The 15076-nt window shown below is 37.9% G+C and overlaps 1 protein-coding gene across 3 annotated transcripts; it reads right to left on the reverse strand.

Moving 5' to 3' along the window:
- Positions 1-4061: 4061 nt before the first annotated feature.
- On the reverse strand, positions 4062-14956 carry LOC104432946 (probable LRR receptor-like serine/threonine-protein kinase At1g06840). Of its 3 annotated transcripts, XM_039315168.1 has the most exons (22): positions 14769-14956; positions 14460-14672; positions 14015-14117; positions 13108-13258; positions 12852-12923; positions 12643-12714; positions 11832-11975; positions 11666-11737; positions 11486-11557; positions 10538-10612; positions 9874-9942; positions 9656-9724; positions 9490-9561; positions 9218-9304; positions 8957-9025; positions 7962-8467; positions 7055-7213; positions 6695-6978; positions 6138-6189; positions 5431-5681; positions 5204-5338; positions 4062-4684 (listed from the first exon to the last, which is right to left on the reverse strand). In XM_039315168.1, exons 3-22 carry the CDS (start codon positions 14106-14108, stop codon positions 4343-4345), a joined length of 2847 nt encoding a protein of 948 aa, XP_039171102.1. In that variant the 5' UTR covers positions 14109-14117; positions 14460-14672; positions 14769-14956; the 3' UTR covers positions 4062-4342. The 3 variants fall into 3 exon arrangements, with proteins under 3 accessions (XP_039171102.1, XP_010043866.2, XP_039171103.1); XM_010045564.3 differs by lacking the exon at positions 14769-14956 and having other exon boundaries at positions 14460-14753; XM_039315169.1 differs by lacking the exons at positions 8957-9025; positions 14769-14956 and having other exon boundaries at positions 14460-14753.
- Between the last annotated feature and the right edge of the window lie 120 nt (positions 14957-15076).

Here is a 15076-nt window from a genome sequence, read left to right on the forward strand (position 1 = left end):
GACACAAAATTTATGAGTGATAGAGGATGAGGGCATAGACTTTGAAAGGTTTTCATCAATGTGGCATCCTTTTGCAAAAAACTCAGAATGCCTTAAAATGGAAAAGAAATAGTTCAAAGTGGAGACTTTGTGTTTTAAAACACTTGGTGAGATGCCATATTGGCTATTTGTCCCACTGCGTTGATGCTTTATTGGTCATATTGGCCATTTGTGGGACAATTGTGTGCTTTACTTCAGCATCAACAAGAATGTGAGGCTATCTAAGATGTTCGACACCTACTACGAAAGACAGCAATTGGATTTGCGAACCTTGCAATTCCTCTACGAAGGCAATCGCATTACTAGCAATCAAACCTCTCTTTCAGAAAGTACCGACCACCTGGGATCAACTTCTAGAGAATGGAATAGCAACTTAGAAGTCATCGCTACTTGATCAGTAACTTTTCAGGACATAACTTAGTTGTAGCAGTACTTCAAATTCATTATATATTTCGTTGTAACCTGCAGTTGGGATTAGAGGACGTTGTCGAAATCTGCGCCTTTGTCCACTAAGTTGGAGGCGAAAGACAGCAGCACAGTCACCCTATTTCTTGCTAAAAGACTTATTTCTGCAACAAAACAACTAGTGTTCATGTTCGTATGTTAACTTAATCTGTAAGAGACAGCTGCAAAAAATGGGGTGACCGTGTTGCTGTCTCTTAAAGATTAAGTTAACATACGAACATGTATCAAGTTTCATGGTACACACAACACTAGTTGTTTTGTTGCAGAAAGAAGTCTTTCAGCAAGAAATGGGGTGACCGTGTTGTTGTCTTCCGCCTCCAAACTAGTGGACAAAGGCGTAGATTTCTGCACCGTCCTCTAATCCCAATTGCAGGTTACAACGAAATATATAATGAATTTGAAGTGCTGTTACTACTAAGTTATGTCTTGAGAAGTTACCGATCAAGTAGCGATGACTTCTAAGTTGCTATTCCATTCTCTAGAAGTTGATCCCAGGTGGTCGGTACTTACTAAAAGAGGGGTTTGATTGCCACTAATGTGATTGCCTCCGTAGATAAATTACAAGGTTTGCAAATCCAGTTGCCGCCTTTTGCAATAGGTGTCGAACATCTTAGATAGCCTCGCATTCTTGTTGATGCTGAAGTAAAGCACGCGATTGTCCCGCAAATGGCCAATTTGGCCAATAAAGCATCAACACAGCAGGACAAATAGCCAATATGGTATCTCACCAAGTGTTTTAAAACACAAAGTCTCCACTTTGAACTCTTTCTTTTCCATTTTAAGGCATTCTGAGTTTTTGCAAAAGGATGCCACATTGATGGAAACCTTTCAAAGTCTATGCCCTCCTCCTCTTTCACTCCTAAATTTTGTGTTTAAATGGCTCTAACTGAACAAAACAATTGTATGACCTGCCCATGTGTCCTGGCTAGTTAGAGCAAGAATTGAAACTCCACCATCATTTGCAATAAAAATGGGATCTTTAGCTGAGCTAACGTGAAGAAGCAGAACAACAAACAGATCCAGGCGTAAACAAGACACACAAGTGCCCAAAAAGTGAAACCTTTGATGAAATTGAGCTAACCCACTGAAGAAATTAAAGCAACCTCATCGCACCATCATAGCCTTGTGCATATATTAAAGATACACAAACCAGAAAGAAAAAGACACTAGAACAGAAGAGAGTATAGAAGAAGTCATACCTGGCCCCTCACCCGGACTTCTACTCTTTTGGCTCGAATGCCGGTACCGGAAGCTGCATAAGCTGCCATTTTCATGAGGCGACAGTGCAAACGAGAGAGATAAAGAGAGGAGGATATGGACAGTGCAGGCGAGAGAGAGAGGAGAATCCAATATGAATTACCTTAAACAAAGTCAAACAACATGAGTATGCTTCTCAGACAATCCAATATGAATTACCTTCTAATCATCGAGAATTACCCACGCTAGCATTATGCCACCCAGTGTCCCATTCTGGAATGCAAATCTGAACGTTACCACCGAGTCAGCCTCAGAGCTGAGTATTTTATGTTGACAAATTTTTAGATAGTTTTCTCAGACTGGGATACTTTGTAGTTTGTACCCCAATCCAAGGTAGGGCATCTGTTTGTATGTGCAACTGCTCATCTTATAGCATATTTGGCTTGACAAGTTCTACAATGGGCTACCAGGAATACTTCGATCTGAAAACACAACCAATCAGGTTAGGTGTCGGCATTTTTTTTGGATCTATGTAGCAATGCAATTGCCAGTTATGATTTTCTTGAAATTTGCCATCAGTATTCCATGTAGACTAAAGATTAATATTAATTTGTTCACTATTTGCCAAAAGTTTGGCAAATGATTTTGATGCTGCTTGTCCATACTCGTTTGTTTATTTTGCATATTTGGAAATGTTAAAACTTCATATCTGATTCAGGTCATAATTGAATGTTGCCATAAATGAAAACTTACTGAGTTGATGATTCGTTTCATAGCTTTGAGGCTGACTTGCTTGCAGTTTCAGATTATGATATTTATAGGATTCTGAGCAAACAAAATCGGTATTAAAGTCATGGCAATACTATGATGGGTCCCAGTATACGTTGGTTGATTCTAGTCAATTGTTTGATGGCTTTATGGCGCTAGCATCCTGAGCATTTGAGTTTTAAAAGCATAATCTCTAGTGATATATCAGGTGCGAGGACATTAGAGGATTCTGTGGTGGTGATATCATAGAGGTTTATAACTATTAGCTTCATTAAAGTACCCAAACATAATTTATTTACAGGTTTTGAATGAATCTGCTTGATCGACTTTTATTTTCTGCTTTTTACTTAATCAAAATCTTGTGACTCATTCTCTGACTTTTTTTTTTAATAAAATAAGAAATTCTTGAAATTTTCACGATAAATTTTTTCATAATTCTTTGGGACTTAAGTAGTTCTTAGTTTTTTGGCAACTCATTAATCACAAACAAACTTGCTTCTAAGTTTTTGTTAAGACTTTCCAACATGAGATCAAGCCACATTCTATTGGCACGACCGAGTGGCTCCTCATTCTTAAATTCCACATCCATTCTATTTATGAGGGATAATTATTCAAAAAGTCCTAAACTCATTTCACTTTTACCAATTCAATCTAAACTTTTTCATTTTTACCAATTCAATCTAAACTTTTTAATTTTGACGATTGATCTTAAATCTTTTGACAATTTGTCAATTGAGTCAATCCGCTTCATTTTAGCTAGAAATCAATAATGTTGACATTAACCATCTTACGTGTTATGGTCGGTACTAATATAAACAAATTTTGTACATTTTTTAGAAAAAATTCTGATTTTTTGTTCTTTTCTTTCTTTTCATTTTCTTACAAGTTGGCCACAAGCAAGGGTTGCAACCCTCACCTAGTGGCTGACGATGGTTGTTGGCCTTGGCTTGTGGTCAATAAAGGTTGGCTAGCAACCCTCATCGGACTTGGTAGAAAAATAAAAAGAAAATAAAGAAAATAAAAAATAAGATATTGTTCACGTCAACACGATCGTCTTATGTGGCATTGCCAATGTTCATACTAGTGATTTTTAGTTAAAATTGGCGGATGGACTTAATTGGTAAATTGTCAAAAAATTTAGGATTGAATTCACAAAATTAAAGAGTTTAAAATTAAATCAATAAAAGTAAAATAAGTTTATAGCTTTTTGGAAAATCTTCCCCTACTCATTATACAAATTTTTGTTCGACAAGGAGCATGAAAGTATTCTATGACACTTGTTCACAAGATTTGAATTAAGCCTCATACATGTTATACATGTTACTTCCATCCTATCTAATAATTCAAATTCTTAGATTGAATTCTTTAACATGATCAAATGTATAATCCTATCAACACATGTTAAAAGTCTATAGGTCCGCCTGACCCCGATAATTGGCTACTTCCTCTATTTTATTACAAGAAGATTCGGCGTGTTGAGTCCAATCAAAAGAATTCATTTTCTCATGAGATACACCGAAGTTCAATGTACAATTAACTTAAAGTAGGAAAGCAACTTAGGTCAATTGTGTCGAAATTCATTCCACATCAACTCAATGCAATTTGCCTACCTTTCATCATCCTCATTTCACTATATCGAAATTCAAATCGTATCCTCAGAACGCCACAAATGTTGACTCAAACTTGCAATATTGTTTCGCAAATCCGTCCAATTCTATCAATGTTCTCGATGATAGCTGTAGATTAGACAAGGAAAAGCCAGTGGCATATACACATGCCTCATATTTACATCTTTAAGTCACGACATAAAAAAGAAAAGAAAAGGGTTTTCGATTCACTTAAGGAATATACATATTACTCAAAATTCGTTTCACTATCGAGGCGTAACAGTAGGTACAACCCCGCTTATCAGATCACTTCCCGAGACGCTTGATGAAATATACGGGTCCATGCTCACATAAGATGAAGATGATGGAAGTGACTTGCCTGAATAATCAGAAGCCGTCTCAGAAAGTATGGCATCGCCATCAGGCATCAGTTTGAGTATGCTCTCGAGCTCCCTCACCACGTCCAACATTGACGGCCGCTTCTCCGGGTTGTCGCAGCAACACAAGAGGGCCAGAGCAACAAACCTCTCGACACATTCCGAAGGATAAGAGCCCATCCTGCTGTCTATAATAGAGAATATCATGCCTGCCTGATGCGCCATGTTCACCTGCCATGGCACTTGAAAAGTTCATCACCGAAAAAGAAATAAAGGATCTCTAGATTCTCCTTCAGTGCATCTGATATTTGCAACTAAGTTCTGCAGGTATCACACAATGGTGGAGATTTCAAATCACGCCTTTCTAATCCTTGTTGCTGAATTTAATTGTTGCTCCCCACCTAAAATTACAATCTACCACAAATTCACTATATTTGGATATGGCACTATAAAGACATTGAAACCATCCAACACCTGCATATGGATTTTTCTTTCTTTGCAAGAACGTCTTAGCATGTCAGTTTTTGTCGGACCACAGTGCATAGTGATTGGAACTAAACACGGTTTCACCAGTTTCTAAGAGCAGAAAATTTCACTAACTGACAACTAAAGGTCTCAAGTGAGAACAGATCATATTGCTAACTTACGATTAAAGCCAGCCAAATTCTGAAGACATAATAAGGTGAGAAGCGATCAAACAATGATAATGACTGACAAGAACCATGAGAGCCTATCATATCAGGAAAGTACCTCTCTGACAATATTCTTTCCATGCGAAATTGGCTGCATTCCAGTCAATAGCTCCAGAAAGACAACTCCAAGACTATAGACATCACTTTTATCAGTCAACTTGTGTGTCAGAAAATATTCTGGGTCAAGGTATCCCTGAAGAGAAAAACCACAGTGAAAAGGGGAGGTCAGGGGAACAGCAAAAGTACATAGTTGAAGGTACTTAAAGTTTCTAATAGACCACTTACCGGTGTCCCTTTGACGATTGTAGACACATGATTGGGCACGGTCCCTTCATCATCCAGGACAGGGGCGAGCCGTGATAGCCCAAAGTCAGCAACTTTGGCAGTAAGCTTGGCATCCAAGAGAATGTTACTGGCCTTAATGTCTCGGTGGAATACCGGAGGGTTGGCTTCTGTATGGAGGTAAAGAATGCCCTTAGCAGACCCCAACGCAATACGCAGCCTCATACTGAAGTTAAGGTACTCTTTAGTTTTACCTGCGTGCAAGTAAAATGAATATCTGTGAAGCAAGAAAAGATTGAAGTACACAAAGCATCATGATAGCATTGATGCATTAAAGCGTATTTGAAAAGCTCATAAAGAACATTCCTGATGGTTCCGTGAAGATAATTTGTCATGGGACCACACTCCAAATGAATGCTTCTGAGTACTAGAGAAATTATATTAGAGGAAGTTCTTGAAACGACATTTGGATATGGTGATCCAATCCTCAACTCCAGACAAAGTAGTCAACCTAGATTACTCCTGAAGCTGAGAATAGTAGTTTGAAAGAGAAAACATAATATGATTCTCTTAAGAAGAGGAATTAAACTGATGCAAATCCAATTCCTTCAATATGCTATGTCTCCTACTCTTGTGGTAGCCTATTTTACTAGTCAAAAGTTTGGACAACTGATTTGTTGTTAAAATTATTGAGAATATAAAGCACGTACCAGAAAGCCAATCCCGCAGAGTTCCATTGGGCATAAACTCATATACTAACATCTGTAAATACACCAAGAGCATACTGTAAGTTCTTCTGTTTAAAACACGACAGCCATGAACATGGTAATTTTGATTGGAGGAAGACAACCGTCAATCCTCCACCATAAATTGTAGAATTGACAGTGAAAGAAGTGCTCTGCCATCACACACACAAGTACAATGTACAAACACTACTCTCCAGCAACTGTGAAGCACTTTCCATTTTCCTAAACATAATCAGTATGAACAAAAGAGACAATTGATATTTGTTCCTTCAACAACTTTTTAGCTGCAAGAACCCATAAATCAGCAGATGGATTGAGTGCTAAATTAGATTCATGAGTTACTTAGCAATTCTCCTTTTGCATGCATCAAAGAATTCCATTGCTACTGCTGCTCATGATGAAGCATACGTCTAGAGACACAAACAGATAGTAATGCATATACAAATTAGAAAAACATAGAATATCAGCTACCGTGTTATTTTATCATTCATTAGAGATGTTTTAGCAGGCACAACCAATACCTGTTCACCTTCTTCATCGCAATATCCTACCAATGACACAAGGTTCCGATGATGTAACCTTGATAACATTTTTATCTCCGTCAAAAATTCTTTTTGTCCCTGTAATGATCCTTCTTCTGCACGTTTTACGGCTACGACTGTGTTGTCGTATAAATTTCCTTTATAAACTTTCCCATAACCTCCTTGCCCAACTTGAGTCGATCTATTGAAGTTGTCAGTTGCGACTGCCATTTCTTTAAATGTGAAGGCTTTCACGCCTTCAAGCTTCATAGATACCTTTGAGGCTATGAGGAGCAATACAAAATTAGATCACAGGCAAATTTAATTTGTATTAGCTAAGAAAAGTCTTGAAGAACTTACATAGATTCTTCCTTGACAGCGAAGGCTGATATCTGGTTTTCCTTCTTGTAACGAGAAAAGTAATCATGGCAGAGATTGCAGTGACACAGGCAATAGATGATAATACTATGGCCACCAATATCCCTTTACTAATATTCACCTTCTGACTTGGAAAAATCACTGTTGAATTATGAAACCATATGAGTCAAATACACGAGAGTAGATCAAATTTGATTATTGCTTCATTCTTGATAAAATCGGATTTACTAATGACAATACATTTTGACATATCAGCTTGTATTACCATTCTTGAAAAGAGTAATAAAGCATCTTTCTCGAATATCTAACTAAATTTACATCACCGAGGTACACTTCTTAACCAGGGTAAATTTATTATGACGATCATGGTTTTCTCTCACATGGTCAACTTTATAAAGTTTCCTATAGTGAAAGTGCCAGAGAAAAGAGGAAAAAGGTACATGAGAGATGCCTGATTAAAATCTTCAAAGATGTAGAGGTTATTGTCTTCATATGGAAGATAACAATAATCAAGAAAAAAATATCAAGCTATGACTACGTTTCTATTTGTTTGCAAAGTGATACGAAGTCAACACTTTAGAGAGTCAACTGTATTTTCAACCTAGAGTATCAGTTCTCTCAACAAATTGCTGAATTTTGTACCAACTTTGCATATAAATGTCCTATACATGCACTCACTAAGAAGCAATAAAACTGCAGAACAAGTTGTTTTGAGGCAACTCAACTTATTTGAAATAAGCTAAATAAGGTACTAGTGTGTGATACCTTTCCTGATTACTCATATCAAGTGAGGGCATATGTTTAAGGGCTACTTTGCAGCATCATCATCATTAGAAACCATCGCTACAGGTGACTTAAAGACAAATGTTGTGTGGAGGTAAGTACTTACTAGTTTTATAAGGTCCCAGAAGAGTAAAATTGAGAAGTTCATATGGTCCATATAAGTCATCTCTAGGAAAATGCCATGATGTGAAGATGCCTTTTATTCGCTGAACCTCACTCACATTAAATGTTGTTGGACCATTAACTTCTGGGAAAAGCTTCAAATACATCCTCATCCGTGGTCCTTCCCAGGCATACGAATCAATATGCAATTGATATAGTTCCAAGTTAAGAGATCTGGTTAAGTACACTTCAAATGGATACTCATAAGGAGGGAAATAAGAGAAGCTGGGACTCTTCAGTCGGTATCCAATTCTCAGGGGTGATGCGCAGACGCATTGCACAGGCGATGATGGAACATATTCGAAAAAATTATCTGTAGGGCATGATTGGGGAGGACAACTTGTGGAATTCGCTGAGTTGCCAGGTGTCCCATCGTCTCCACTCTCATTCCCACAAAATCGGCTAATATTCATTGTATTCCCTTTACTGCAGACAGGATTGCCCCCAAGCCTAAAGGAAAACTCCTTCATTAAATTTCAGACAAGAGGACTTTACCAAAAGCAAATAATCCTCTAAAGCACGCTCCTTTCAAAAAATATGAAAACATTTGACATTTTCCAACTTTTTTGGCACAGCAAAGCCAAAAGACTCTGCCAAGAGCTTCTTTCTTTGGCTTTTTAATGCAAGGTTGTAAACATATTTGATGCCGATGAATAAATTATCCATAAGCCTCAATGTTTATTTTGGCCTTTTGGGATGGCTTCAGAGGCGCTGCCAAAGCAACTGGCAGTCCTGGGTCAGGTGCAGGACCTACCATTTGCCAAGAGCTCCCCTATTTGAGGAAACCAAAAGTGGGGACTTGAAGTATAGCCAAGATCTTGACGAGTCACTATAATCATTTTCAGGCATACATTCAAAAAATCAGCATATAAACAACATAATCTACACCTATGTTTTTCGTTAATGTAATTAGGGGGCAGAAAGGAACAGGAAATGAACCTTAGAGTGACATTCTCTGGAAGATTAAGATCTCCTACAACATCTGAGAATGAATTCTTTTGAAGATCACTGTGATAAAAATATAAAAAATAATAAATAAACATCAACAATCTCAAAAAGAATAAAGTAGATGACGAATGTGCATAATGTTTTGATAAGCTTGTTGATAACATTACAGTGCATTTCAGGAATGAGCATGCTGTGAGACACTGCTTTACTTCCAGATCAGATAATTAAGGAGGAGGAAAACTGAGTGCTTACATGATAAGCCTCTCGCTTGAAGTGAAGTTCATATTCTGCCAAATGTTTGCAGGGACAGAACCTGTCAAGCTGTTATTCTCCAGTGACCTGCATTATAAGAATGTCCAGATTCAGAATTATGAAAAACATAGTATTAAGAGAATGAGTACCTTATACTCTATCAAGATCAAGCACGAGAAAATAATCTCAGAAGCACTGCAACTTCTACACCTGCTAATAACATACAAAAACAAGAATTTTTAAAATCACGAAAGAAAAGATAAGAGTCTCACAGTCTTTGTAGAGAGGGAAGATTTGAAAAATTTGCTGGAATAGATCCATTGAGAAGGTTATTTGATAGATCGCTGCAATCAACAAAGTGTATCCCAAATATGGCAGTCACGCTGATATCATTTTCATGGATAGGGAGTTGTATCATATAATCGATTGTGTACATACATGGTTGTTATATTATCAGAGAGCTTGTTTGATGGTATAGGCCCACTAAGCCGATTATGGCTGAGATCTCTGCAATATGGCAAAAATAAAAAGTCAAAACAAGTTTTAGATGTATTAGCATGAGTATTTTCTAAAACGCACTTGATGGAAACATATATGTCAGACTTGGCAGATTATAAGGAACCAAGAACAAACAATTGGACAATTCTCAAACTCACAAAAATCTAAGATTTAGTATCTGGCTAAGATCAGGAATTGATCCCTTCAAACTGCAATTTCGAAGACTCCTGCCAGGCAAGTTTGGAAAAGCATTAGAAACCTTATGGAATAATTAGTGCAATATATGGTCCACAAATGCTTTTCATTGTCTTTTTTATAAATCATAGATGAAGTCTGGTACTTCCTTCTTAAACAGGAAAGCTGGTTCCCTGCCACAATTTCCTAATACATCTCAATTAGACCATTAACTTTGGGAAGCAATTCCCCAAGTTTTACAATGTTCTATGGAAGTCATTCCTCAATTTCCTATCCATGAATTTCTCGCACTTAAGACTGTTTTTAATGATTGAAATAACACTTTAAGGTGTCTTGGTCTGCATCTAAGTTCTTTCATTGAGGCATTGCAGAATCTATAGCTCTCCACAGGTAATAACTGAATGTACAACAAGCCATTTTTACAAGATCTGAATTTTTTTTTCTCTCAAGCAGTTCATAGCCCAAGAAGCTTCATCATTCCAGCTACAGACTTTTCTGATAATGCATTTCCTGAGTATTTTCAATCTTTCTACTATAGTTAAAAAGCATGCTAGAATCATGTGATTTCACGCCTCAGCAGTGCATAATTTACTACTAAATGCAGTTAAAGACCAAATGTCAACTCACAATTTTGCTAAATTGGGGAATTCCCCATAAGAAGCTGGTATTTCAGTGCCCTCGAAGTTGTTATTGTCAAGTTGACTGCAAAATTAAGGAGAGCTTTTATGGAAAGATCAGATCAACATACTTTAACAGTGTAATATGCATGCCTCTAATGCATGTCTCCAGCAGAAACAGAGTAAGTCATCAAATGCAAAAGAAGGGGCAATTTGAATGCAAAAGAAGTGCAATTTGAAAATATCAGATCTGCTATTCCTCATGCTACCTTTAGAATACCAGTTGACCTCGTGTCCTAGGCATACCAAAATATAGCTACTACTGATTATAGAACAGCTACATTGAGGAGAGAACTTCAATCGTGAAGGAGGCTATGAGAAGGGCAATGGCAATTCAGCATTAGATTTACAAACTTGTTACAAGTATGCATATCCTTTTTTTCAATGTTGCATGATGATTAATTCTTCACGATCACCTGCTGTTTATGGTTCAGTCAACCTACTCAATTACAGAGTTGATCCTACTAATTGCTAATTATATCCATATTGTTATCATCTTCAGCTCGAGACATTGCAGTGCTACACCTTGTTATTACAGAGCGGTTTAGTAATGAGTCCACTTGTTTCTGACCAAAAGTTTCTTTCAACATAAGGACTTTACAAAATTTAGAAATAGACAAGGAAATGAAGAGAGCCAGGAAAAGGAGAGTAAGCAGATGACTGCACACCTAGTAGAATTCAACTACAAGGGCCTTCATACAATGGAGGCACTAGTGACCTAGACAGGCTAGCATAGTTACATGTCCAATTAATGCATGCGTGCTCACTGGACTTTGAGATACATATCCATATGCACCTTTAGAGTCAACTGATTTACTAAACATGTGGGATGAGATCAGAACCACAATTGAAACAACTAAATCCAAAATACAATCCAGGATTACATAAGATGTCATACAGTATGCGCAAGTCTGGCAAGTGTGAGAACGCTTGTGGAAGATTTCCAGATAAGTTGTTATTGTCCAAAAGCCTGCAAAATTAACTATATGAAATTAAAAAGTTTTCTTCTGTATCAGTCTTTCACATCAGTGTAACAGAAAGTTGAGAAAAGCAGAAAAGAGATGAGCTGTAAACTCACAAGTGAAGAAGCGTGGATATGTTGGAAAGCTCAGCTGGAATATGACCACTTATTGTGTTATTATTCAAATGGCTGCATCATTTAATCTGTAAGAACATGATATGCAGAAGAAGGCTAGGCCACCAGCCAACACCAAGCAGCCAATAAAGGTTGAAAATCCACTTACAGGTGTTTCACACTACTCAAGCTGGCAAATGATTTTGGTATTGGACCTGATATTTGATTCTCGTCCACTTGAAGTCTATTCAAGTTTGAGAGATAGCCAAGCTCATCAGGTAAAGAGCCAGATAACTTGTTTCCATTCAAAAGCCTGCGCTGACAAAAATTAGTCAAATCACTCTCAGAAAACCATTGTTGTTGGAGCAAATTACAATCATAAAAATGAAAACAGAGAACCTTGGAGAGCTATTCTCTAACTTCTCTCAGTTGCTACTTTTCGGACATTCAGACAAACAAGCAATTTCGAACTATGGGATTTAGCTAAAACTAGTAGTTTTCTTTTCTAAAAACTAGTAGTCTTCTTTTGGCAAGTTATTTCTCAAAATCAATTAATAAATGAAAATCAGCTACTTTTATAAGGATCTATAGAAAACCGTTTGGAGAACAATTGAGAATGAGCACCATCTGGTGAGACCTTTTGCAAGCTGCAGGGATGTATCAATTTCAGAAACATGAAAAATTAAATAAAAACTTACAGAGTATGACATCAACCCAATTTAGAAAAGTCATCAATTACATAGAGAAGAAATGTGTGCATATCTTATCCATAAATAAAATAGTTTAAACCACCCAATGGCATATTATCATCCATTTCATTAGTCAATGTCACTTCCCTAAGTGGAAGACCTGGTTAAGAAAGTACAGTTAACAGAACCTGATTCTTGCTCTGCATCAACGATTATATGTGCATCAAGAGTTGAAACAGTGAATTAAATAGCTAGCTGGAGGTTGCAAAATCAAACTGCAAACTCACTTACAAGAGTCTCAAGGACGCAATACTTCCTATCTCCTTTGGTATGCTGCCAGTTAACTCATTCCACATGAAGTCTCTTCCACCAAATAAAAATGAACAGGAAAGAAAAAGAGAAAGGATCAGCATCAATACTTCCATCTTACTTACTAGCTCAGCAAATATTTGCCCTACAATATATGCTAAAATTGTAAGATGACACAATCACTAACTCACAAAATTTGAAGTTGAGACAACTGCGCGACAGCAGGAGCTATACTTCCAGAAAGATTCATATTCAGCAGCTGGCTGCATCAGGAAAGGAAATATAAGAACACCCGGATACATTGTAACTATATGCTAAAGAATAACTTGACTAAAAGTGGGCTGACAAGTTGATATTTTCAATATTAAGACTATAATAAATTGTGATTATTTAGCTCTCTACTAAAGAATCTCTAGAACTATTTATAGCAGTTAGAGTAGACCGTACATCTCGTACACATGCAAATAACCATCAGTGCCAACTGTTCCAAAGCATAGAACTCCTGTCCAGTTAGATGTGCATGGATCCCCCTTCTCCCAATTCGCAAGGTGTTTCATAGGGTCAACCAGACTGCTCTTCATGGCAATTAATGCATTGACTGCAAATAGCACAAGCACTTAAGCATTTTACAAATGAAATTTCCAGAAACAATCAGCCTTGAAATGATGCTATAAAGTCGCACGCATCCTCAAATAGTAATAGCATTAGTTTCACTCTCCATGTGTCCCAAAAAAGGGAAGAGTAAAGAAAGAGCCGACCAATTCATGTCAACTACTATGTTTTTATGTTTTTTTTTTTTTTGAATAATCCAGGGGCACAGGCATGGAGACTTGGCTACCTATACACCCATGAAACAACGTGTAAGCCCCATAAACCATGAAGTCCTAGCTTTTGGCCTGTGCGAGTGGCTTTGACTCAGAGTAGTCTGCATATAGTTAGTATAATTTGAAAGGGTGACCTCTAGTTCCTTAGCTGGAAATCTACTGATGCCCCATGTCAACTACTACTTTGCAATAGTAATATTCGTGATGTGACGATAACTTTCACCAAGGTACTGAAACAGAGTTCAAGGAGCAAGCCTGGTAGACAGAGAAAACTCCTAATCTTATACTTTAACTTCAACCACGTGAGGATTGGGAAACTAGATATTATGGTCTAACAATAAGAATGGAATGGTTGAGAATAATGCCAAAGAAAAAAAAACAGCTCAGATCCTCAACTAGCAACCAAATACACCAATATATTTGACAGCTTACAATTTTTACAACAATCTACCAGAAATTATAAAAGATAAATACATACACTCTGCTTCTCATGCACACTTGGGCGATGCAACGAAAGAAAGAAAGATCACCTTCCGACGGAGCGGTGACCCGCGCTTCAACTAGGTATGCAAAATAGCAACATGAAAGGACGAGAGCAGATATGGGAACTCTCAGCTTCAGCATCCTCTTCCCCTGAAACAAAATTTAAAGACTAAAACATCGCGCACATTTCTTCAACCTCCCAAAGCATTGGCATCGTGTGATAGATTCGCATTTCTACATGAGAAAATAAAACAGACATACGCATACACAAACCCTGTTCATCGTATCGCCGAAGAAACTAACATGTCCTAACGAATCAAAAGAGAAGTCTCAAGTTCTTAAAAAACGCGACTTGAGCAGGGAAAACATCTGAAATCTTGAAATTAAACAGCCCCAGATCAAGAAAAAACCTCTCCAAGCATCCAACAACAAATGAAACGAAGACCCATCAATAAATACCAGAATTAGACTCGATTCGAGCATCTCCCTCACCTCAAGTCCACCCACAGGCCTAAGCAAGAGCTCGTAGAAACCCTTTCGGATTCAGAACCAGAAGTCAAACAACTCGGGCGGTGGATATACGGGAGTAAAAAGGAGAAAGCCGAAAGCTTTGCGATGTGGGCACACCACGATCGGCGTCAGTATCATGAAGGCGACAACGGGAGCGGGAGGGTGACTTTTCTACGGTCTGAACACGAGCTGTGGCTGCGATGCATGCGATGGCACTTGCGTCATGGTGGTTGAACCCACATAAAATAAAATGGAGCAGGCAAGTGACAAGAATCCGGAAAAGTAAGAAACCAGCAGATCCTCTTCACTTCTTGACGTGCCTAATCCGATGCCGCGTCGCCATTGACGATTTCTTGATTTAATATTAATGGCGGTCGAAGCTTTTGTCCGTGGATGCGAACGTGCGACAAATGGTAAAGACAGGACATTCCCCACGCCATAGAAGCTCGCTTTTTGTGCTTCCCGGACAGGGACAGAAGTACAGAAAAGATGCTGAGGAAGAAATTCCCAAGCCCAGCTCCTTGAGTGGGTTAGAACAGTTTTTTTTTTTTTTGGAGTACTATCTAACAGGGGGTAGTTTGTGGATCCTCGACAGTGGT

The sequence above is a fragment of the Eucalyptus grandis genome, chromosome 1 (genome assembly GCF_016545825.1).
Source record: "Eucalyptus grandis isolate ANBG69807.140 chromosome 1, ASM1654582v1, whole genome shotgun sequence".
In the NCBI taxonomy this organism is placed as follows: Eukaryota; Viridiplantae; Streptophyta; class Magnoliopsida; order Myrtales; family Myrtaceae; genus Eucalyptus; species Eucalyptus grandis.